Below are 20,919 nucleotides of genomic sequence, written 5' to 3'. Positions count from 1 at the left end.
GTTTGTGTGTACACTGATGTTTAAGTAGCTTTCGTTTCTGAGCGTGTGCAAGTTTACATAAGTAAACATCATTTGGTTGCAGTATTTTTTCCAGTTTTCAGTTATGGTCCCCTTACTTCTGTATTGCTTCATTTATATTTATTCAATCATAATTTTGTTAGGAAACAGCCTGACGTTAACTGATAAAACAAGTGTTTTTGATAGATATTTTCAGGTGGGCGTCAGGTGGTTTTCATAAACCAATGTAGCAGTGCGTGTGTGTGTGTTTAGGCTTAAGGCTGTCACTTTAGCAAACAATTTAATTTGAACAAGATTTAAAGGTCCAGCGTGCCAGATTCAGTGGCTTAGCCAACTCTGTGGGAGAGAACACGCAGCGTTTGTATATAGGCTCATTTGAAGTTAATAATAATAATAATAATAATAATAATAATAATAATAATAATAATAGTAATAATAATAATAATAATAATAATAATAATAATAATAACACAATTAAAATAATAATAATTTTAGGTGATTATACAGAAATGAAAACATAGTTCTGCACACCATATTTATCGGCCTTTTAAATCTCACACACTGAACCTTTAATTTGGACGCAGCCCACACAGAGCCTGTCCTAAGATGCATCGCCTGCATTCCCACAGAATTTCACTCCTCATTCTTTGATGTGAGGAATGGGGTGAGATGTATTCTTTGCTGGTTGCAAATTAACGTTGCCTTGTTTCATTTGTGCAGAGTTTAATCAGATTGGCATGTTAAAATTGTGAAGCTCTCAGATGTCCAGCCTGATTAAGAGGCTCCTTGTTTATACACGCACATGGCAAAACAAGACAAGCAGCAGTGAAGGAGGGGCGCTGCCTGCTTGGTTACAGTGAGTGCACAGACCTTGATGGCAGGTAACGTCAATAAAGCCATTTAATAAGAAGCTGTGTAATTTGTAACTTGTAGAGTGCTGCTGTGTGCAGTGCTTATTTTTTCTGTCCCACATGCTTTTTTTTCCTTCAGAACATAAATATATTTTGTCACATGGAACCCTTTCTTACTTCAATTTGTTCATTCGTGATTATAGAATATTATGTTGAATTTGAACAGATGATTACATGTTTTTCCGACGGTCATAAAAGAACAGAATAAAAGGGGAATCAAATCTTCATCATAGCTATAATGGGTCTTTTTTTTCCTGTGGAAGACTACTTCTATGCTGCATAAATATGGATAATATGCTCACTCCAGAAATATTATCAGGAATGCATGGGCAATCTCAATTGGCACAAACTGAAAAGGAAATAGTGGTGTCATTGTTAAAGCGGCCCTGTGCTATTTCCAGTCGTTATGTAAGCCTCTGTCGTTTTAGTGCTTCTCCTTGCTGAGTTTCTGGACAGGTGTTTACTCACCTCGGAAACAGCTTTGGAAACAGGGAGGCACGAAGACAGGCAGGTTCAGGTACACCATGAGCTCAGGCCTGAAATATCTCCTTCTTCTTCTGCATGTTGATGGAAACCGATGGATTTCCAAGATAAGTGACAGTTTGCCAGGCAGAGTCAATGAGAGGATAGCAGAGGAGAGAGAAGCCGCATTTCCACTCAACTGTCAAGCAGATTTAACAAGTTTTGGAATGCTGTAAATAATAAAATACAAATTTAATGCGTTTCCCTCAGGTGTGTAGATAAATCTGATGAAAACACAAGCTATCTTTTATACTGATTTGCTACTACTCTTCACTGTCAGCAAGTAGTGGAAAGTGTTTCATGTGTTTCTCTAAAAGAAATACATGTATTTAATATTGACAGTAATGCCATTTAACCATCCATCACACAACATTCAAACAAAAAATTATAATTTCAGGACTTCCATGGCCAGGTTATACCAGGCTTGCCTAATTTTTTTTTATTCAGGAATGCATTGTTATTGTAATGATTACAACAGTATCCTTCAAATTTGTGACATTTATGTTTCTGTCCATTATTGATACTGTTTGAATGAAATCACAGAGTCTAACTCTGATAGAGACTAAGAGAAAGACAGACAAGAAAAATGAAGAATACGCCCCTAAATATGATCGAAACCTTGTAAAATCTCCTGTGTTTGTCCTTCAAGTTTGCTTCTACAACTTAACAGCAGAGAAAATCAACCTGTCTCTCTGTTTATTTAGTCAGCCGACAGAAAGAGAGGATGATAAGTAAGAAGGAGGGGGTTACAGATCATTCCCTCCAGCTACTTTCACCTTGCTCTTCTCTTCTTTCACTCCTCTCTTTGTCAGGTCGCTGCTGTCATGGAAAAACTCACGCAACAGTAATTTGGGTGTCACTTGTGTGTTGAGTGAGTTGGGCTTTGTGACCCTTCAGGTTTTAGAGACTAGTTAGAAACAGTCTTGTAACGTATACCATGAATTAGGAAGTACAACTTGGGCAAGAAATTGCTCAATAAGCCTCTTTAAAATATCGTCTATATGTTTCCCATACAAGATGATGCACTATGTTATGTAGCTGTTTTGTATCTATACAGGATAATCTCTCATCCAGGATTTGTGTGTGTGTTTACTTGAAGTCCCAGTAGATATGACTATAGTGCAGTGTTTTTATAATAGCATTTTAAGCTAGAATTATTCTTTACCAAGGATTCACATAAATGTCTCGAAGTACCCACGTGGAGACAAGTTTTATGGGTAACCATAGGCCACAGACACTCATGCACAGTGCACAGTTCCCAAATGTCAACTACATACACGTCATGCAGAGCTATGCATGGAGCAAGCTGATTGGTTATTTCAGCTCTATTGGGTGGTGTACTACATACACAAGAAAATGCAGATGAATGTGCAGCCTTGGAAAGCATCATTCCAGCTTTATTCATATTCATTTCTTGACTATATGGTCAACTTTTTTCACAGTAAGACACATCCATACTCATATAAAGCAGCTCATTTTCCCATGTAAAGCAATGCGTTACACATATAAATGGTAAGGTGTTTTTCATAAAGTCAACGTCCAAGTCTGTAAAAAAATATTTGTTATCCTTACTGATCTGAAATCTGAAATGAGATATGATTCATAATGAGTGATAATGAGGGAAACATATTCAAACCATTACAATATGTTTTCCTGCTGATCAGACCTGCAAAACACAGCAGCCAGCCACCTCACAACTAGAAACCAGAAAGAGAAACCACATTCCTCCCATCCTGGCTTCTCTCCAGTGGCTCCTTTTCAATCCAGAATTAATTTTGAGGATTATTTGATCTCCTGTAAGGCTGGTTTTGGGGCTAGGACTTGGTTATATTGCAACATTTACCCCAATGAGTCTGAGTACAGATTTAGAGCTTTTTTGGTCCCAATCCCGGCTAAAGCCTGAGGATGACCAGGCTTCTTCATTGGAGTGCTTTGACTCTGGCAGAAAGACATTGGCAGGTCTTCTTTTGCCTTAAACTCTGTCTGAAGAACCTTTTAAGACTTTCCTTTGTTTTGGATTGTTTGGATTGTACTTTGTTCTGTGAGTACAATTTGTTTTTTCCATAGTCATAGCGAATAATATCACCTTATTTTGAAAGGGGTGTCTGCCTTTCCTCTGGCAATTTGGCATTTGTTGTCACAATCACAGTTTAGCAAAAGGAAGAGGACATTGTCTGTGTATCTGTATTTTAGTATTTTTATTTCTCTGCTGCTGCCATCTCTCTCTCACTCTCTCTCTCTCTCTTAGCCTAGAAGTATATATTTCCACAACACAAGTGTGTATTGGGGTCAGTTTTACAACTGGTTCATTCCACTTCCCATTTATAGCTTCAAGTGGTAATCCGCAAGATCCACATCTTTTCATTTTGGCAGCATCTGTGGAGCTAAGTGGCCACTGCTGCGGTGTTTCTGCTTTGCACCTCCCAGAGATCACTTGGCAGTCAAACCATGTGGCCCCTACTGTGACATCTACTCCCCTGACTTTCTGTTGAAGAAAGTCTTTGTGAGTGATGAATGCCAGTGCAAAATGACAGATCTGAAAAGGCTCCCTTGCTCTTTGGTCCATAGGAACGAACATGAGTATTCCATTGTGTAGTTTATCTTTCAGGTAAAGAAAACTGCAGTGTTTGAACTGGAAATATGAAATAAACACATCCCCATACAACAAACTAGATCCAGAGGTGCAAGCATAGAGCCTGCTACTTCTCCCTGTGTGGGCTACAGCCACTGCATACATAGAGGACTATGTATTCAATAGGTTTTGCTTTTGCCGCATGAATATGTGGGAGTTGTTTGGTTTAACAAGATGTGTGTTGTTATTTGTATGTAAGATATTACATTCAATTACACCAGAAGTCAATGTGTCACACTCACTCTTCCTCTCTTTCTCATCCTTCCAGGGGAAGTGACTGCAGCCGAAAGCTCAAGAATGTAAGTGATACTTCTGGATTACAGTGGGATAATTTGTTTGTGTGCTAAATGTATGTTTGGATGGAAACTGTTATTGTGGTCCAGTGTTTCTGTTTGCACTGTGGTTGTCACTCTTTTTTTTTTCTTTCAGCTACTCATGTCTGTTCCAAGTCCATATTCAGCTCTATGTACTGTATTGTGCCATGAGAACACTACCTGCTCTAACTATTTCTAGTCTGGTTTTTACCCTTTCCGGTGGTTCTTATCTATCCCATGTCGTCTTCTCCACTAAACCTTTTAATTGTTTGTACTCTCCTGGATCTGCTTTTGTTCCATCTGTTCTGTATTTTAGCTCTTCATATTCAGATGATTGTGTGTTCTACATTTTCCAACTCCTTTTGATCTTCCTGTTCTACTTGTGTATTCGCGTCTGTCTCTCTTTGTTCTCGACTGCTTGACTTACTCCAGCTGTAGTTGCATTGTCCGTTCCACATAGACTCAGTGCAGTCCAGTTTGGTTTGCCTTTTTTTTTTTTATTTATTTAATTTCTAAACATTTGAACATCAGTACTGCTTTCTCTGACTTCCTTTTCTGCATATCCCAGTTTAGTTTAGTTCTTCCTATCCTGCCTACTCTGGTCTCTGTGTGTTTTCTATGCATTTTTACTGTCAAACACACCACAGCACCCATTTCTGTTTTTCTAATAATGCTGCTTTAAGAAGTAGAACACATATAGCTAGCCCTGCCCACTCTGCAGTCAAAGCCCCCCCTCTCTCCTTCTCTCTCTGTCTCACTGTGATGCTGCCTTGTACTGCACAAGTTAATGTCGAGTTGCAGAGCTGGCCTGGGCTGCTAGCTCATTTAGCTGACTGCACACAGGGACTCTCAGCCACATTAGGTAGCTCTTGCAGCAATAGCAAACATAACAATCCAAGCAGCCAGCACTTTAGCCAGCACCTCCTGCTACGATTTGCTGCTACACTTATGGAGCCGCCCTGAGGATTATGATTTGATAGCAGCTGTCGCTGCAGCACATCACATATTGAGAGGTGAAGGAGCTGCACCGGGAAGAATCTGCTGATTCGGTGGTTTAAAGGTGTTGTTTAGCAAACAGATTGGATGTTGAAATAAGAAATAAGAAGGGGGACTGCGTGGATGAGTCGAATACTGCGGGAGTCACGGGTTTAGCAGGTGCAGGTGTGAACAAGAAGGGCTGATTGTACGTGCATGTATTCTGATGACAAGCACAGGGAATCTGCATCTATGTGTACCACTACAGGTCTGCAGATTTTGACGTGATTATGCATGCATGGGCTTGTGTGTGTTTACATCGTAGGTGCATATTTGGGTTTATTCCTACCATTGTGTGTGTATCACGTAAGTACATGAACAAAGAGATGACATTTTTCAGTGGAACCTCTTTGACAGGTCTTTCCACACATCTGCCAGATCAAACGGCTGCTGAAACCGAAAGAGGCAAATAAAGTGTGACTGTATTCCTGACTGTCAAAACCCCACTAACATGTTTTATTTGGACTACTGTAGCTGTGTGCTTGTGTCCAAATTGCACTTCTCTTGTAGTGCTGCATGTCTAAATCATGCAGGCACAGTCGTGGCATGTTTTCCCATCGTGTCATGCAGTCTGAATCAATATGGATGTGTTTAAAGCATACTGATATGTGACTGAACACATTTAGTGCTAACCCACTTCCAATGGATGCTGGCACGGATGTTATCGTACTGGTTATTATACATAGGCAATATACTCTGTTGCTCAGGGTTCCAAAGTGTGCAGATAATTAAGCATAACCACAGCAAGTACAGAATTGTTTTAGCATAGTGCTTAATATTTTTGGCATTGTTTGCAGTAGTGCAGTGAAATATATAATGGCACAATGGTTATATATATATTACAGTATAGTAGTATAGCCCCTCAGTTGGGGCCTTTCTGTGTGGAGTTTGCCTGTTCTTACCGTGTATCCTGATGATGCGGATAAGCGGTTACAGATAATGAATGGATGGTCATTTACATAACTAACGCTATAACTGCTGATGTATTACCTGGAGTTTTAATCTGGTGTACACACTTTTGAATGGCCCTTTATCAAAACATTATATCCCTCCCTGCTGTAATGTCGTAATGCAGTAAGGCTGATCCTATTTTGGCATTAAAGACAAATTTCCCCTCAGGAATCAGAACATCAGAAAAAAAAAGACTTTGTGCTTCTTCTCATCAGCACGCCAGTCTCTTTGCTCTTCCTCCAAGTGTGTTTGAACGGCAGACTGTGTTTACTGACAGTATGACTGAAATAAACACATTAAGCCATGCTGAGCTTTCTTATCAAAGCAATCCCTGCGGAGTGCCGGTTGACATGGACACAGTAAATATAGCTGGGAACACTTGGCCAACGGTGCTAAAGGTGCAGCTCTGTGTGATCTCCCTGTGGCTCCAGCCAATCTGTACATTCTGCATTTTAGGCATTTAGCTGACTCCAAAAGGAGTTGCACTGAATGCAGTAAGCTTCACTTCCTCAGTCACATTCAGCAGTACTGTGGGACATTAGCTCACAAGCAAGAGTCAGAGGTGCGGCCTCCTTCAGTCACATAATTCTGCAGGGTTACTATGTCGGAAGGAGATGAGATTGATCTGGTAATTTATGCACTTACGACTAAGGCAGCTAACTGGAAAATATAAATCACTCTGACCTCTGAAGGGATGTTGTGTCTTTGCAGGAGAAGTGTCTGTGGCTGGTTTCAGAGTCAAAACAATGGCCCAGTCGTGTCGTGTTTGTGCAGCATGCATAGCTAACGTGTAACTTCATTTGAAGAGGCTGGATTGTATTCTGTGACCAGAAGAAACACACTGTGTTGCTTCGCAGAGAGAAGAGTGAAAAGAACAGAGTGGAGAATGGAAGTGTTTGCTTCATGCACTTTCATCTTTCTTCAAGATCAGTACAATCACGATCCGACAAACATCATTTATAGTGATTTTATCTATTCACGGAATTTTTATATGCTGCCACATTTACACAATGTTTGATGGAATTGCAGTTTTCCTCTGAAAAACATAATATTACAACACCTTAATGTTATGCACTTGCACTCACCTTGTGGTAATGGATGGTTTGGAACAGCCAACTCAAGCTTCAAACAAATTGGCTCAGTGTACCTTGAATGACATGTTTTGTCTTGACAGTCTAATGGACAGTCTGTCTGGATCCAAGGTATCATTATGAAGACTTTTGACTGCAGTGAGGAACTTAAAATGGCATTCAGAACCACTGGATGACCTGCGCTGCTATTGTTTTAAACATGACTCAGCAGTTCTTGCTGTTACTGTTTCACTGAATAAGATTACATCTGAAGCCTGAAGTCTGGACGATGACATAGGCAGTATAGCATGTGTTATTTTTATTGAAGCTGGGTCAGTGTACACACGTAAACAAACACGTCATCATGTTTGTTATCGAGCTATGAAATGAACATATGCCATTGTTTTCACTTGGCACTGAGGTGTGCTGCTATTTTACTTAAAATGTTCAAATATTTAGCAGCAACCTGTGTACAGTTGGGTGTCATGCTTAGTTTTGACAGTTGTCTTTACAAATCGCCATCTCATTTTATCATGACGCCCGTATTTTTTTCTTTCCTTTAGGTTCTAATCACCATCTACTGGTTGGGTCGTGCTGCCAACAGCTGTACCTCCTACAACGGGCCCACACTGGACCTGAAAGAGTTTGAGGGGCTGCTGTCACAGATGCGAAAGGTTTGCTAAGTCAAATTTAGTAGTGTTCAGCCAAAAGTTGTTGCAGGTGTATTACAAATATACAGTATAAGGTCTAGAAAGATTTCCTTCTGTGTAGATTTTGATCCCTGCAGTAACTAAATGTCCTGACAAAACATACAAATTATACTGGATTACTAATGAGTGTGTTTGTTAAAAGCACACAGACCTTTCAGAAATCATCCCCGACAACGTATAAAACCCTCACCCAAGGTCCAGGGATGAGCTCTGTGAAATGTGCTCTTGGGTCGGTCATCTCACCTTTGTTCTATCCCTTTACAGACCCAAAGGGACGGAGGAAAGTTGGCATTAGCAAACCTCAAGACACGCATACATACTACACAGTATGTGTGTCTATGACAACAACTCATAACCATGATGTCACCCCCATGCGATTTATTGCACAAAGTGACGTCCCTTTGCTGTTCTATAAAACTGAGAAATCGCTGCCAACTCAGCAGAATAACTTTCCCAGATGTTCATACGTTGCAGTTGACCAAAACAAAGCCACGTTTCTATGAAACAAAAAAAAATATGAATGCGTCTGTGTGAGAGTATTTGTGCTCTAATTAATAATAAAATTAGATATGACAATTAAAGGGAACTCGAGATTCACACATTAAAGAGTAAATTGGCCTTTCCCAGCTCCCTTCTAATGCTAATAAAATGAAGCTGGACCTTTTTAAAAAATGATGATGCAAGGAGCAGGTGGATGTGTTGCCCAGCTGCAGTTTTATCTGCTCATTTATTGTATGTAGTTCAGGATAAGTGCATCAGTCAAAAAGTCAGTTCACCTAAATTTTGAAAAAATTGAAATGCCACCTCTCTTAATACTGGTTGCATCGAATGGTTTTGGTTTTTAAGATATCATTTTCTTTGCTTTCTTCAAACCTGGCCTGATAAAGCCAAAACTATCTGCTTTCTTTGTGTAATTTCTGTGAAATAAAATGGTTTCAGGTTTAGCCAGAACAAAAGAACATTTTGGTTAAGCTGTGATAAAAGTCTGGCAATGATAAAATCAAAACTTTAAGAAACTCAACTGGGATTAAATCTTACTCATTTGGTGTTAAAGCAAATGTTTTCACCCATCCTCCAATCTGAGCAATCCATCTTTACTGAACATTGTCATGACATGTTAGACAAAGAGAGAACTCAGACAGTACAGCCTAATTGTAAACATAATAGAGTTTGTCAGAGGTTTGGGAGTTGCATAACAGACGGTCCAGGGGTCAGCAACAGGAAGTCTTTTGGTAGACAGGAAAGGTCTTTCCTCACCGTCCATTAGCTGCATTGTCATGTTTCAGCTGTAGACAGACAAGAGGGGTCACTGAGTTGAAGAGAGAAAACACAGAGGAAGAAGGACAAAAAAGAGGGTCAGAGAAAGTTGATCAAGGACTTACAGTGAATGTATTTGTAGTGGGCATTTGTCAGATAAATGTAAGAACACACAACACAGGTTTAATCACTGTACTCGTAGTTTGTATCTTTTCGTTCCTGTATACCCATTTCATGCCGGTTTGTGCATTTGATACATCCTGTGCACGTGTTTCCAAATGTTCAGGAGGCAGAGGAGGCAGAGAGCCCTAAACGCAGCATCCGAGACAGTGGCTACATCGACTGCTGGGACTCTGAGCGCAGCGACTCTCTCTCCCCGCCACGGCACGGCCGCGAGGACTCCTTCGACAGTCTGGACTCCTTCGGCTCACGCTCACAACAGACCCCGTCACCGGACGTCCTGGTCACCCGCGGTAGCAGCGATGGTAGGGAATAGTCTACACTTTACACAGTTTACACCCTTCATGTTCACATAGGACACTACAAATATTAGTTTGAATTGATTGTGAAAGGGTAATCGCGCACTTCCAATCACCACCCTGAAAATTAAAGGTGCAAAGTTGCAGGTAAAATCTGTTCAATAGCCATTGTGTCATTTTAGCTGGAGCCGTACATATGTCTTGGGGACAGGAAGTAATTCAGTACTGGCTGTTTTGTTGGGGTGAATTATGGTGTACAGATATAGTATATAGATAAATGAGATGTATTGTCCTTGTAATGCTACTGTAATAAAGCCTGTTGTTCCCCTGTCTGTGTTTTCGCAGGACAACGCCCAGTGCTAGTTAGAGGCTATTTGAAAGCAGAGAATGATCTCAGTGTGATGCTTGTTTTGAACTCAGGCTATGGCCATTGTTTTATTTCAATGTCTTGTGAAAAGGAAGAAATTCAGTACAGGTGCTGCTGTTGTTGTCCTCGCCAAATTTAGCATGTAGACTCTGTACGTATACTATAAGAGAGGTAGTTTGTGAATACAGTCTGTGTCATATTTATTAATTCAGGGGAAAAAAAGGCTACATGCACGCCAGCAGTCTTGATGTTCCTCTCTGAAAATCTGCTTGTGTGCATCGTTTGCGTGTCAAGATCAGTTCCCAGAGCACTCCTATCTGATGTCAATCTGCAATGTCAAAAAACATATGAACAAGCCTGGCTACAATAACAAATGCTGTCACATCTGTTTTGGTTTCAAACACATTTCGGTTGTGTAATAATAACACAGACTCCACCGACGTCACATTGAATGACAGTTGTGTCAGGTGACGTTAAACACAAGACATTTGTTTTATTTCTCTTTGTGTACGCACTGAAGGATTCATATTTAGCTGATAAAATAATGGCAGCAAAAAGACTACAAGAATACAGGTTTGATTTGATCTTGAAGAAAATGCATTCCAACGTAGTAATTTGTTGATAACGTGTCAGAGAAATAGAGTTTGGAATGTTTCAGCACCATGAGACACCCCTGCCTCCATCGAAGAGCAGAACAGGTAAATGTTCAACATTGAACTCTAAATGGTAGCAGACGTTAGATATACTTACATTAACATGTTTGTGGAACCCACTGCCCACTACACTACCTTCTATACACATTGTAAAGTCAGTGTTTCTCATTTCAAATATTTATTCCATAACTTCTCTTTTTGTGACAAATAACAGCAGAGGAAAATGTATCAGTTCTCCCATTCCCCTGTCTCACCTGTTTCTTCTCATTTCTTCTCTGGTTCTTCGTTTCCTCCAAAAATTGCATGTTGCAGCAATTTTCTTTTATTCTGCAGTAATTTGATCTACGTCAGCATCTGTGTGGGTTTATCCGTTTAGTGTGTATGTGAACGGATGCGTGCTTCAGCCATCGTGCGTGTCCAGCCTTGCAGCCTCATAGTGTGTTTGTGACAGCTTTCAGAGAGGTTTTCCAGATCTGCCATTGACATCCACACAAAAGTGGCTCTGTGCCGAGTGTTTGGGCCTGTTGTCTTGGGCTACAGTTGTTTAATAACTCTCTACAAGTGTGAACTGAGATGATTGACAGGAAGATATGAAGCTTCCTGTTACAGTGAGACAAAGACGTAAAAGGGGTGTGGTTGTTTGAATGATAGCTTTTAGAGGTTTATGATCTGCCAGCCAAACTTCCAGCTTCTGAGGAACAAAGGACACGATTCCATATAATGATACATCCTCATCTTCAAAATAATGAAGATTATGACTAACTCTTCTCATGAAATGTATGACACCAAGTTTCCTGAGTTAAAAATATGCTGGCAGGTAGAAGGTGTGCAGAAGTTTTCCGAGAACTAGACAAGGAAATGAATGTATGATTGATTTTACCTCCCTCTCTACCCACCATTTCTTAAGTATATTTTGATTGTCAGTTGTCATAGAAACAGGCCCACGTTCTGTGCACCTGACAGGTGCTGTTAATCCTCCTAGACTGCTTCTTTCCATAAAATTGGACGTGGTACAGTTAGGCATTTGTACGCCACCTTTGCTAGATTTACCCCCCAAAAATAGTTTGATTCATGTTTTCATTGTGTTTTTAGGTGGTTGTACCATCAGTAAACTGGTGTTTACACAAAGACGCGGCTACATCACAGATACTAAATTTATCACTTTATATGTTGTTTTGTTTATAATATGTTTTTTCTTGACATAACTACATATTATAATATGTAATTTAATGTATCCAACATGGTAGCATAACAGTTTTACATGTTTTTCAACAAAATCATGAACTTCAAACAGCTGTAAATTTGTTTTATGTTTCATGCTGTCAAAAAATAGTTTTCTTCTGCATACCTACTTTACTACTACTACAACAACAGAACTACTTTACAATGCCAAGCCGACCATATGCTGTCACTGAAAGCTGTTGATTGCTACACTTTATTTGAATTTGAACCTTTTAAATTTTAATGACAGCCTATAAAAAGTTATAGCAGTCGTCACAAATCTTAACGTGCGTTCCATCTCTAAGCTTCATGTGGGAAAATGGAGTGAGGCCGAGCATCCTGCCTGACTGTGTTTTTGTTTTGAGGGAAGTGCAAAGGAAACTGCCGTCTCCGAAGCTTAAGCTGCTGTCACTGACAGTCAAACTAACTGAAAACCTCACGGGGTGTTGATGCTTCTCAGAAATGACGGGAAGGAATCCACCCAAAATATCTACTGATAAAAACAAAGCAATGAAGCTCGTTATCTGATACAGATAAGTAGCCATATTTTTTTATAACGGAAAAAAAAAGACTCTTAGCATAACTCTTAGAATTTTATGCCTAAAACATCCAAAACACGGGCCATTAAGGAGCTACCACAATCAGTATAACACAGCTAATTAGTCACATCATCAAACCTCTCATAGCCCCATACCTCTCCAAACATACTTTCATTTTGGAAAAAATAACAAGGATTTTTTAATTATTAATATTGCTGTCAGAAGCAGTTCACGGTTCACAAAGCTTATTAATACCAACCTCTACATATTTGTTCCAACAGCTGATAGAAATTAGCATGTCTGTTGTTTGCGAGCCCTTTTTATTATTGAAGGCATCATACTATCAATGTTCAGATCAGACCCAAGAGGCACAAACTAGAGATGTGAGAACAGGATAACAATGCAGTTTTCACCCAATCACCGGGACTTTTTCAGTACAACCAGAACAAGAGAATCCATTTATAAACAGACAGACTCCACTCGGCCAGGTTTCCCCTGCCCTGCCCTGCCCTTTAGACAAAACCCTTTCACTGTTCAGCTCTGTAAACTGACTTCACCCTCACAGTAATTAGGGGATACTGAGACGAGTTTAATTCAATCTCTGAAAGAGATTAAATATTGGCGTTGCGCTTTTGTTTGGGCCAAGTTTGGTCGCTGAATACAGTGTTGATAAATGAGACACTTTGTATTTCTGGTGCTCCTACAGTAAAGCCTCTCCTCTTTCTCTATTTTTGCAGGACAACGCCCATTGCAAGTCAAAGGTTTCAAAGAATAAACTGAGAGATCTCATTGAGATGGTTTTCAGGGGTTTTTGTATAAGAAACTGCCCTGAAGTCCAGCATAACGATTTTTAATAAATACCAGTTATCCAGTCTCTAAAAATAGTTTCATACCACTGCTCTCACATCTCAGGTCTTCATGCCCAGAAGTTGCAGCTCTGACATTATTTAAATATGTTCTGAGATAATTTACATCCAGTGACAGTATGACTGACGAAACACAAGCACGGAATAACAATGATCACATTTAAGTTGTTTTTCTTGAAGTTTAAACTAAATTGACGACTGGGCTCTCTGTCTTTTACTACTGTCTCAGCCAAGCTGCTGTCTGCAGAAAAATGATGATGAGGAGTCTGTTGTTGGAGCTTCATCGAAACGTAGTTTGCTAGATAAGTTATAAATACATACAGCCTACACTACAGTGTTTAATCATGATCTAATTAATGATCACAGCCTGTAGCTCCTACCAGAAAATCAGATGAGATAATGCCTACTTACTTTCACACCTTTTCGCAAACTTCTTGCTCCAAGTACTGGAGGTGAAAATGAATATTATTTAGCTACAGCTGCTACTGAAAGTGGCCAACGGTGGCTAAAAGTTAGATGTGTTTGTTAATTTTGGTATTTGAGAACCAAATCCTAAATGGAATTGGCTATTGGAACATTAAAAAAAAGAAAAGAAATATTGATATCTAGTTAATAATACAGACCATATTATTAATATTGTCTAAATAGTCCAGGACCTCTTGAATAATTTCCATGCTCTGTTCTGACTTTGTCATTCACACTCGCTGCACTCAATGAGTGTAATTCAAAACACACTACACTTTTCTATAGATCATAACATCATTATTGCGAATTCTTTAAGCCATTAAAACTGTATAGTGAAAGAATGATATCGTGACAGCTCTAGTTTGCACACTTCTGTGTGGCCAGGATCAGTCTGAAACATGTGACTCCTTGCAGACTTTTGCATTCTGCCAAGAAAGGTCTGTGTACATAATAGGAAAATTAGAGGGAAGAAAGCATGAATAGTATCCCAGAAAGTGTCACCATCTATTTCACTTTAATGCTATTAGAAATGTTGAGTGTATCACTATCACTCTTTATTTGTAATCCTGTTCTTCCTTTTCAGTCACTGTAGCGCATATTGAAGTAGACTCCATGGGTTTAACATTTCCTGTAGTATTGCTGCATGTTGATGATTATTGATGTAAATAAGTTTCTGTGAAGCTCTGGTGCAGCGTGGCACTGACCCATGATAAACGTTCCCTCAAGCTTTAGTGTTACCATATGTGCAGAGAGAGCACATCGGCCCGTAAAGACATATGTTGCTCCTTAAGGATGGATAGACTTGGATGGTACAGTCACTCATGTTTCCAATTGATATGGGTTAAGAGTCATAATTGAACCATTCATTGTTGGAAGTGGAGATATCTCAAGGCCTCTTTTGGACCTTGATCTGTCAATCTTTTAGACCACATAAAAATGAAGAAATCTATTGATAGAAAGGGAGACTTTCACAAGTTCAAAATATGACGTTTTTCTTTCCAGGGAGAGCTGTGGCTGCATCCACATGTATCTGTTCAGAGCTAAAGGAACATTTTAGGCTTTAGATCTGGTTAAAATTGCGGCTTTATTCTTGGAAAATGTATACATTGAGTCATAAATTCATAGGTCATGGGATTGAGCATGCATGCATCCAAAGGGAGGGGAATTCCAGTAGCACATGTGCTGAACATCTTGGAGAGGTATTTTGAGAGACCTTGGGTAAAGCAAGGCTGCAGGTATCCATTACTTTCTGTCTCCAAATGTAAAAAAAAAAAAAAAAGAAGCTCAATGAAGGTGAAAATGACTGGCATGCTAAAGATACATAACTGGAATTGCAACATGTGATGTCCTTAATCTGCTCTATCCTCATTTCTCTCCTATGTGTGCAATCTGAGGGATCACACATGAACGTCTTGAACTCAAGACGCCGTGCAGGGAAAGTCCTTGAGCGAAGCACTTCTGCAAAGCCAGGTGTTGCCACTGACATTAAAGAGCTAGCAGTGTGTTAAAAATGTGATACAGACAGACACGGTGGCATCTGAAGTGAATTCTTCCACACTGTAGGCTAGAATTCAGTCATCAGGAGCCGCACAGTACAAATTTAGTCATGATTTATGGTACTTGCTTTGTTTCATAAAAGCAGGCCATCAACCTGCTCGGGGTTGATTTATGTTCAGCCACTGGAGTGTGCTGCATACAATAACACTGTAACAGCACTGTAATGCTTTGTAAGCTGTATGTTTTAAGAGCTTTGGGAAAAACTATGTAGATTTTAAGTGATATTTGGATTCATAGATTAGAACTCATTCCTATCTGAAATTAGACTTCTCAATCAACTGTTTCTCTGTTCAAGTTATTTTTGGATTTCTCAGTTCAATTATTGACATAATTGCTTCTAATACAATGCCACAGCAAATTAACAAAAACATTACTTAATGTTTCCATGGCACAGTGGTTGTCACCTCATGAAGGTTGTAGATTCATTCCCCTCATCTGGCCGGGGCCTTTCTGTGACTGGGGAGTTTGTGGCTGGGGCTGGGACCATTTTACTTGTTCTCCCTGTGTCTGTGTGTCAGCTCCACCCCCTCGCGACCCTGATAAGGATAAGCAGTTATGGAAAATGATTGAATGAAAACATTACTTATTATTCCATGTGGGACTGAAGACTCACAGAGCTGTGGAGCTTATAGCTGCTACATATCTTGCCACCAGTCTACAGCAGTTGTCCCTCTCTCCTAGTAGAACTGGAAGTCTGTCAGTCACTTAAATAGATGAAATGTGTGAAATTGTGTTTTTGTAAAATTTTGGCCTTTTGGCTTTGGTAATGGTAATTTAGGATGTGCAGCCCTGTCTCAGTGGTTCCCTGGTCACAGTATGAACACAGCGTCTCCTCTCTGGGCAGCCAGGTCTGTCTCTAACCGCCTTCCTCCACTGCCCGGTTGTGCTCTCTCAGTCTGTACTTAGTTTTCTATCTGACACTGTGGTCAAGTAGGTTGCCACTGTACTGTCTGTTTAGGGCTACATATGTTTCCACTTAGTTCTGGGATTTTGTCAGTTCTGTCCAATCAATCTCATTTTTCTTTTCCTTTCATCATAATGTGGTTGGGTCTACCAACCACTGTGACTTGTGTTTTGAAGCTGAGTTAGATGTGGTGTAATGACCTTAGTGGTTGACAGTTCTCCCAGACTCAGGACAAGTAGGCAGAGGGGACTCCTTTGTCCTTAGAACAGACTTAACTGCACAATTACCATACATTTTAAAAGATGCATCTTTAAACCTGAACTTGCTTAAAAATTAGCTGCAGAATGATCCCTCTGTGATGGCCATAAAAAGCTCCATGACACCGTTAATAAACTTCTTCATCGCCGTCTCCCCTCAACAGGCCGCGGCAGTGACTCAGAGTCCGACGGTGCCCCCCACAGGAAGATGCCAGACGTCCGTAAGGATGACATGTCAGCACGGCGGACATCCGTCAGCGAGCCACGAACCGCCATGCCCTTCAATCAGTACCTGCCTAACAAGAGCAACCAGAGTGGGTACGTGCCCACGCCGCTCCGCAAGAAGAAGAACGACAAGGACGATGGAGGGCGCAAGAGTTGGAGCACTGCCACTTCTCCTATAGGGGGAGACAGACCATTCAGGTGAGTCTGACTGTTACAGTAACTAGAAGTGAAAAGACACTGTCTGATAGAGGAAATGCAATTTGTTCTGGATAGTTTAGATATGTTAATGTAATTGAAAACTGATGAAGCGCATTTCTCCAACAAGCAGAGTTTTAATATAAGAATAAGTGTTTCAGTCAGTGACTGTAGTATACACATGCTGTATATATTGTAAAAGCTGACTGATCTAATGAAATGATGTACTGAATACACACAGTCTGTGAATGGTTAGGAAACTGAAGAGGCAAAATGTAACTTTATATAATGAACTATTTTTAATAGTCCACATGTGTTCACAGAACAGAGGCCTGTCCCTGTGCTTTCCTGTTTTGTGTAAACCCTGGCACATGCTTCAACATTTTATATTTAATATTTAAGAGGCAGTGCAGCTGAGTTTTTGTGGGAGATGATGGATTTGAAGATAGTGCAGAGCCATTCAAAGTCCTGGATGCTGCTGGTGACAGTCAGGCGGGGGTGTAATTGCATCCTAAACTGGTATTTTGGAAACAGGTTTTACCACCATGACCTTGTTTCAGCTTGAAATTGATTTGCTAATTAAACGTTGTTTTGAATTTTCTTGCAGATCATTTCTGCTTGTTGCTGTTTCTGTTCAACCAGAAAGTCCAGCAGTACTATATGATTATCTAGTCCCCTTGATGCATGTTTTGTGAGTTTATAGAAGGCAAGTGCTCCTGCATTCATGGCTTTTAGAGTTAAAAGTTTTGCCAGGATAATTTTTGTAAGTTTCTTTTTATTTCAGCTGTGAAACATGTGGAGGGAAAGGTTTTACCAGTGTTTGTTGTTGTAATATTCGTTTTGGCCACAAGAGGCTGAAGTGCACCACTACCCTATATTCTAAATAGGATTCACTTATACTTTATTTTTTGCACCTTTCCGTAGTGATAAACACAGGAAAAGAACCAACTTAGAAAATGGATCACAAGAATTTTGTCACTGGCCTCTCAGGGCTTCCATAGTTTAATTTAATGAGAAATTCTGGACACAAAAGAATCAAACATGGATTGACGTTGACCATGAAATAATTTAGTAAAGTGTAACTTTTGCCAAATTGATAAACCTAACTGACAGAGTGACTGTAAATGTTAGTATTATTATATTTATTACATTTTTATTATAACACCCCTTTGTGTTACTTTTGTGTTGTCCAAACATTATGCAAGAGGAGGTGTCACTTTGCAGATGGCAGCAATTAAATCTCGCAGTTGTTGATTATTTTTTCTGTGTCTGATATTATACATATGAGAAGGGCTGGTGGAGGCCAGATGTGCGCGTTCATTGGCTCATACACCGACGAAGCAAAAGGATTAAATATGCCGTGTAATAAAAAATGAGGCAGATTAAAGTCTGAAGCTTTTAGTGGCATTTATTGGTTTGGCATGTCACCACACAAGAGCGCACAGATTTGTTTCCTCTAAGCATTTCATCGTCCGTGTCTCTCACTGTAGGGGCTTTAGATGTCTGCTGGCAAAGCTGATCCATGTGCTTTGATCAAATCTAGTATTATCGTGTGTGTGTGTGTGTGTGTGTGTGTGTAGTGAAGGGGTTTGGACGTATCATTATTCAGCTGTATTCACGATCAAAGATATTTAATTAAAAGCCAAATATCTGCAATCTTATCCCAGTGTGCTTACATTTCCAAAAAGTGCTGTGAGTGGGTGAATATACACTAGAGATGTGTGTGTGTCACTGAGTGTGTGTTGCTAATAATTCCCCCTATTGTTAAGTTCATCCATCGTGTTGTGTTGCATCAAAAACGCATGTATTAATTGATTTTGTATTATTTTTTCTTTTCTTTTTCCTCCATCTCCTTCCTTTGCATGTCATGGTGTTTTCCCTCTTGACTCCAACATTTCCTTCACATCTGTGTGCTGACCAACCATGGCCATCCATGTGTCATTGTTGCTAATTCCGCTCCAATGTCATCACGTCTTCCTGTGTGTGGTGTGTGTGTGTGTGTGTGTGTGTGAATGGGTGATGTAACAGTCCAAATGAGATCCCTATCTTAGACCCCCAAACCAGAGAGTCCCCCACCCCACCCCTCGAACCCCAGATACAGATTCAGGAGGAGAACCGGGCTGTTAAGGACGAGGAGGAAGGGGAGCAGACTTGCTCCACACCTTGCTGTGAGATCCATGCAACGGGCATGAGGAGGATCAGTGAGCCTTTGCCCTGTAGCCTCCCCCAGTCCCATGCAGAGCCCCCCATGGAGGCTGTTACTCACCTGATGGTCACCTCTGAGCAAAGGTCTTCATCTTGTTATATGTTTTTTTTCTCAAAATCCCAAATCAGTAGCTCGTTTCCCATTTTAACACAAGCACAATCAAAAAGATCATCCATTGTTTTATAGAATTTTAAATTTTTTTTTTCTAATAATAAATTGTTGATTTTGGTTTTAAATGTATGTCCTGAAAGGTTGATGATGATTTCACACAGCAAAGTCTGTTTAGAAGTCTTTACAAGGGGAGTTGTGCAGTTGAGTGAGTTTATCAGACCTGGAGCATGCTCCTCACTGCTGCTTGAGGCTAGAGACTCAGGTATTAATTAGCAGCTTAGCATTACACCCAAATATCCGACTGTACTAATGGCTGTCAAGTTTGTATTGTGGGTAATGTAGGAGCCAGGACGGGAATAAAACATTCCGACGTCTATGGTTCTGCTACATCGATTTTATTATTATTTTATTATTATTATTATTATTATATTATTATTATTATTATTTTATTATTATTATTACTCCTATTATTATTTTAGCATTATTTTTTTTTTCATTTCACCCAAATCAGGAAATAAAACAAGTGCATTTTTGCCATACATATCTGCCACTGAGGGTCCTGCTTGCAGCACCACACAGGGTATATGAATGGAATTTAAAAAATGGAGTTAAAACGCTTTAAAATGACATTTGCAAATCTGCATCAGCACAACTGTCCAAAAACAAGTTAATCAGGGAAATCTTTTGCTGTGAACAATTTTCTGCAGGACTGTTTCTTTGGTAGAAAATCGTTTAGATTTTCACAGCTGGTGTTTCCATCCTGCCCTTTTCCTTTTTGGCACTGCCGTTACCAGATCATCGTTTCCAATTCCTTTCTTATCCCTAGTAACATAACAGTGAGTTAGCAAGAATTTCAGTCCAATGAAACAAAGTTACACACAATTCTCACAGTGTAGAAGTCCACTATGAGGCACCATCACAATGTTGAGCGATTATGTTCTGTTGAAAAATTCTGAGTCTGTTTTGGTCTCTGTTGTTATTTCACAATCCAGCTCTATCCTGTGTTATTTCCTAGCCCAGCTGACGTTTCATTTACAGTCCTACTGGAGAGTTATTAGAGTCACACCCCCAGTTTCCAGCTTTTTCTGGCACGGATGATATGGCATTGATTTGGATTGTCAGCGTTTCAAGGGAGTGAAAAGAATCCTCAGTTGTGTCCTCCATTTGTGTATACTGTAGCTGTGTTCCAAGAAAAAAGGGGGATTTCTGGGATGTTTGTGAAAGGCTTTGATATGAGCTTTTTTAGCTGGTAACAGCTTGCATTTTTGAAGAAGAAAACACAGGCTGGAATTTGTGTATTTCAGTGCACTGCTTTTAAAAACAGTTGTATAACATCAACATATTGGTGTTTGCCATTGCCCATCAAAGCTGTGTTTGTGCATTTTTAGGATCATTCTGTTCCTGATATGGCTGCTTCTGTCAGTTTGTTTGTGTGGAAGTAGAGTAGAGGTGAC

General features: G+C 39.9%; 1 protein-coding gene across 10 annotated transcripts in view; it reads left to right on the top strand.

Moving 5' to 3' along the window:
- LOC104919409 (LIM and calponin homology domains-containing protein 1) overlaps positions 1 to 20,919 on the top strand; it is an 81,997-nt gene that overhangs the window by 43,095 nt on the left and 17,983 nt on the right. For 8 of the 10 annotated variants that reach the window (XM_027280883.1, XM_027280887.1, XM_027280884.1 and 5 more), the window contains 5 exons: positions 4,352 to 4,382; positions 8,017 to 8,127; positions 9,707 to 9,905; positions 16,893 to 17,151; positions 19,177 to 19,437. In XM_027280883.1, the coding sequence (XP_027136684.1) occupies positions 4,352 to 4,382; positions 8,017 to 8,127; positions 9,707 to 9,905; positions 16,893 to 17,151; positions 19,177 to 19,437 (861 nt within the window). The remainder of the gene's footprint in view (positions 1 to 4,351; positions 4,383 to 8,016; positions 8,128 to 9,706; positions 9,906 to 16,892; positions 17,152 to 19,176; positions 19,438 to 20,919) is intronic. The other 2 variants (XM_027280889.1, XM_027280888.1) reach the window with 1 other exon arrangement.

Source organism: Larimichthys crocea, chromosome VII (genome assembly GCF_000972845.2).
Source record: "Larimichthys crocea isolate SSNF chromosome VII, L_crocea_2.0, whole genome shotgun sequence".
Taxonomy (NCBI): domain Eukaryota; kingdom Metazoa; phylum Chordata; class Actinopteri; family Sciaenidae; genus Larimichthys; species Larimichthys crocea.
Note: the sequence above shows the minus strand (reverse complement) of the source record. Positions and strands in the feature narration are given on the sequence as shown.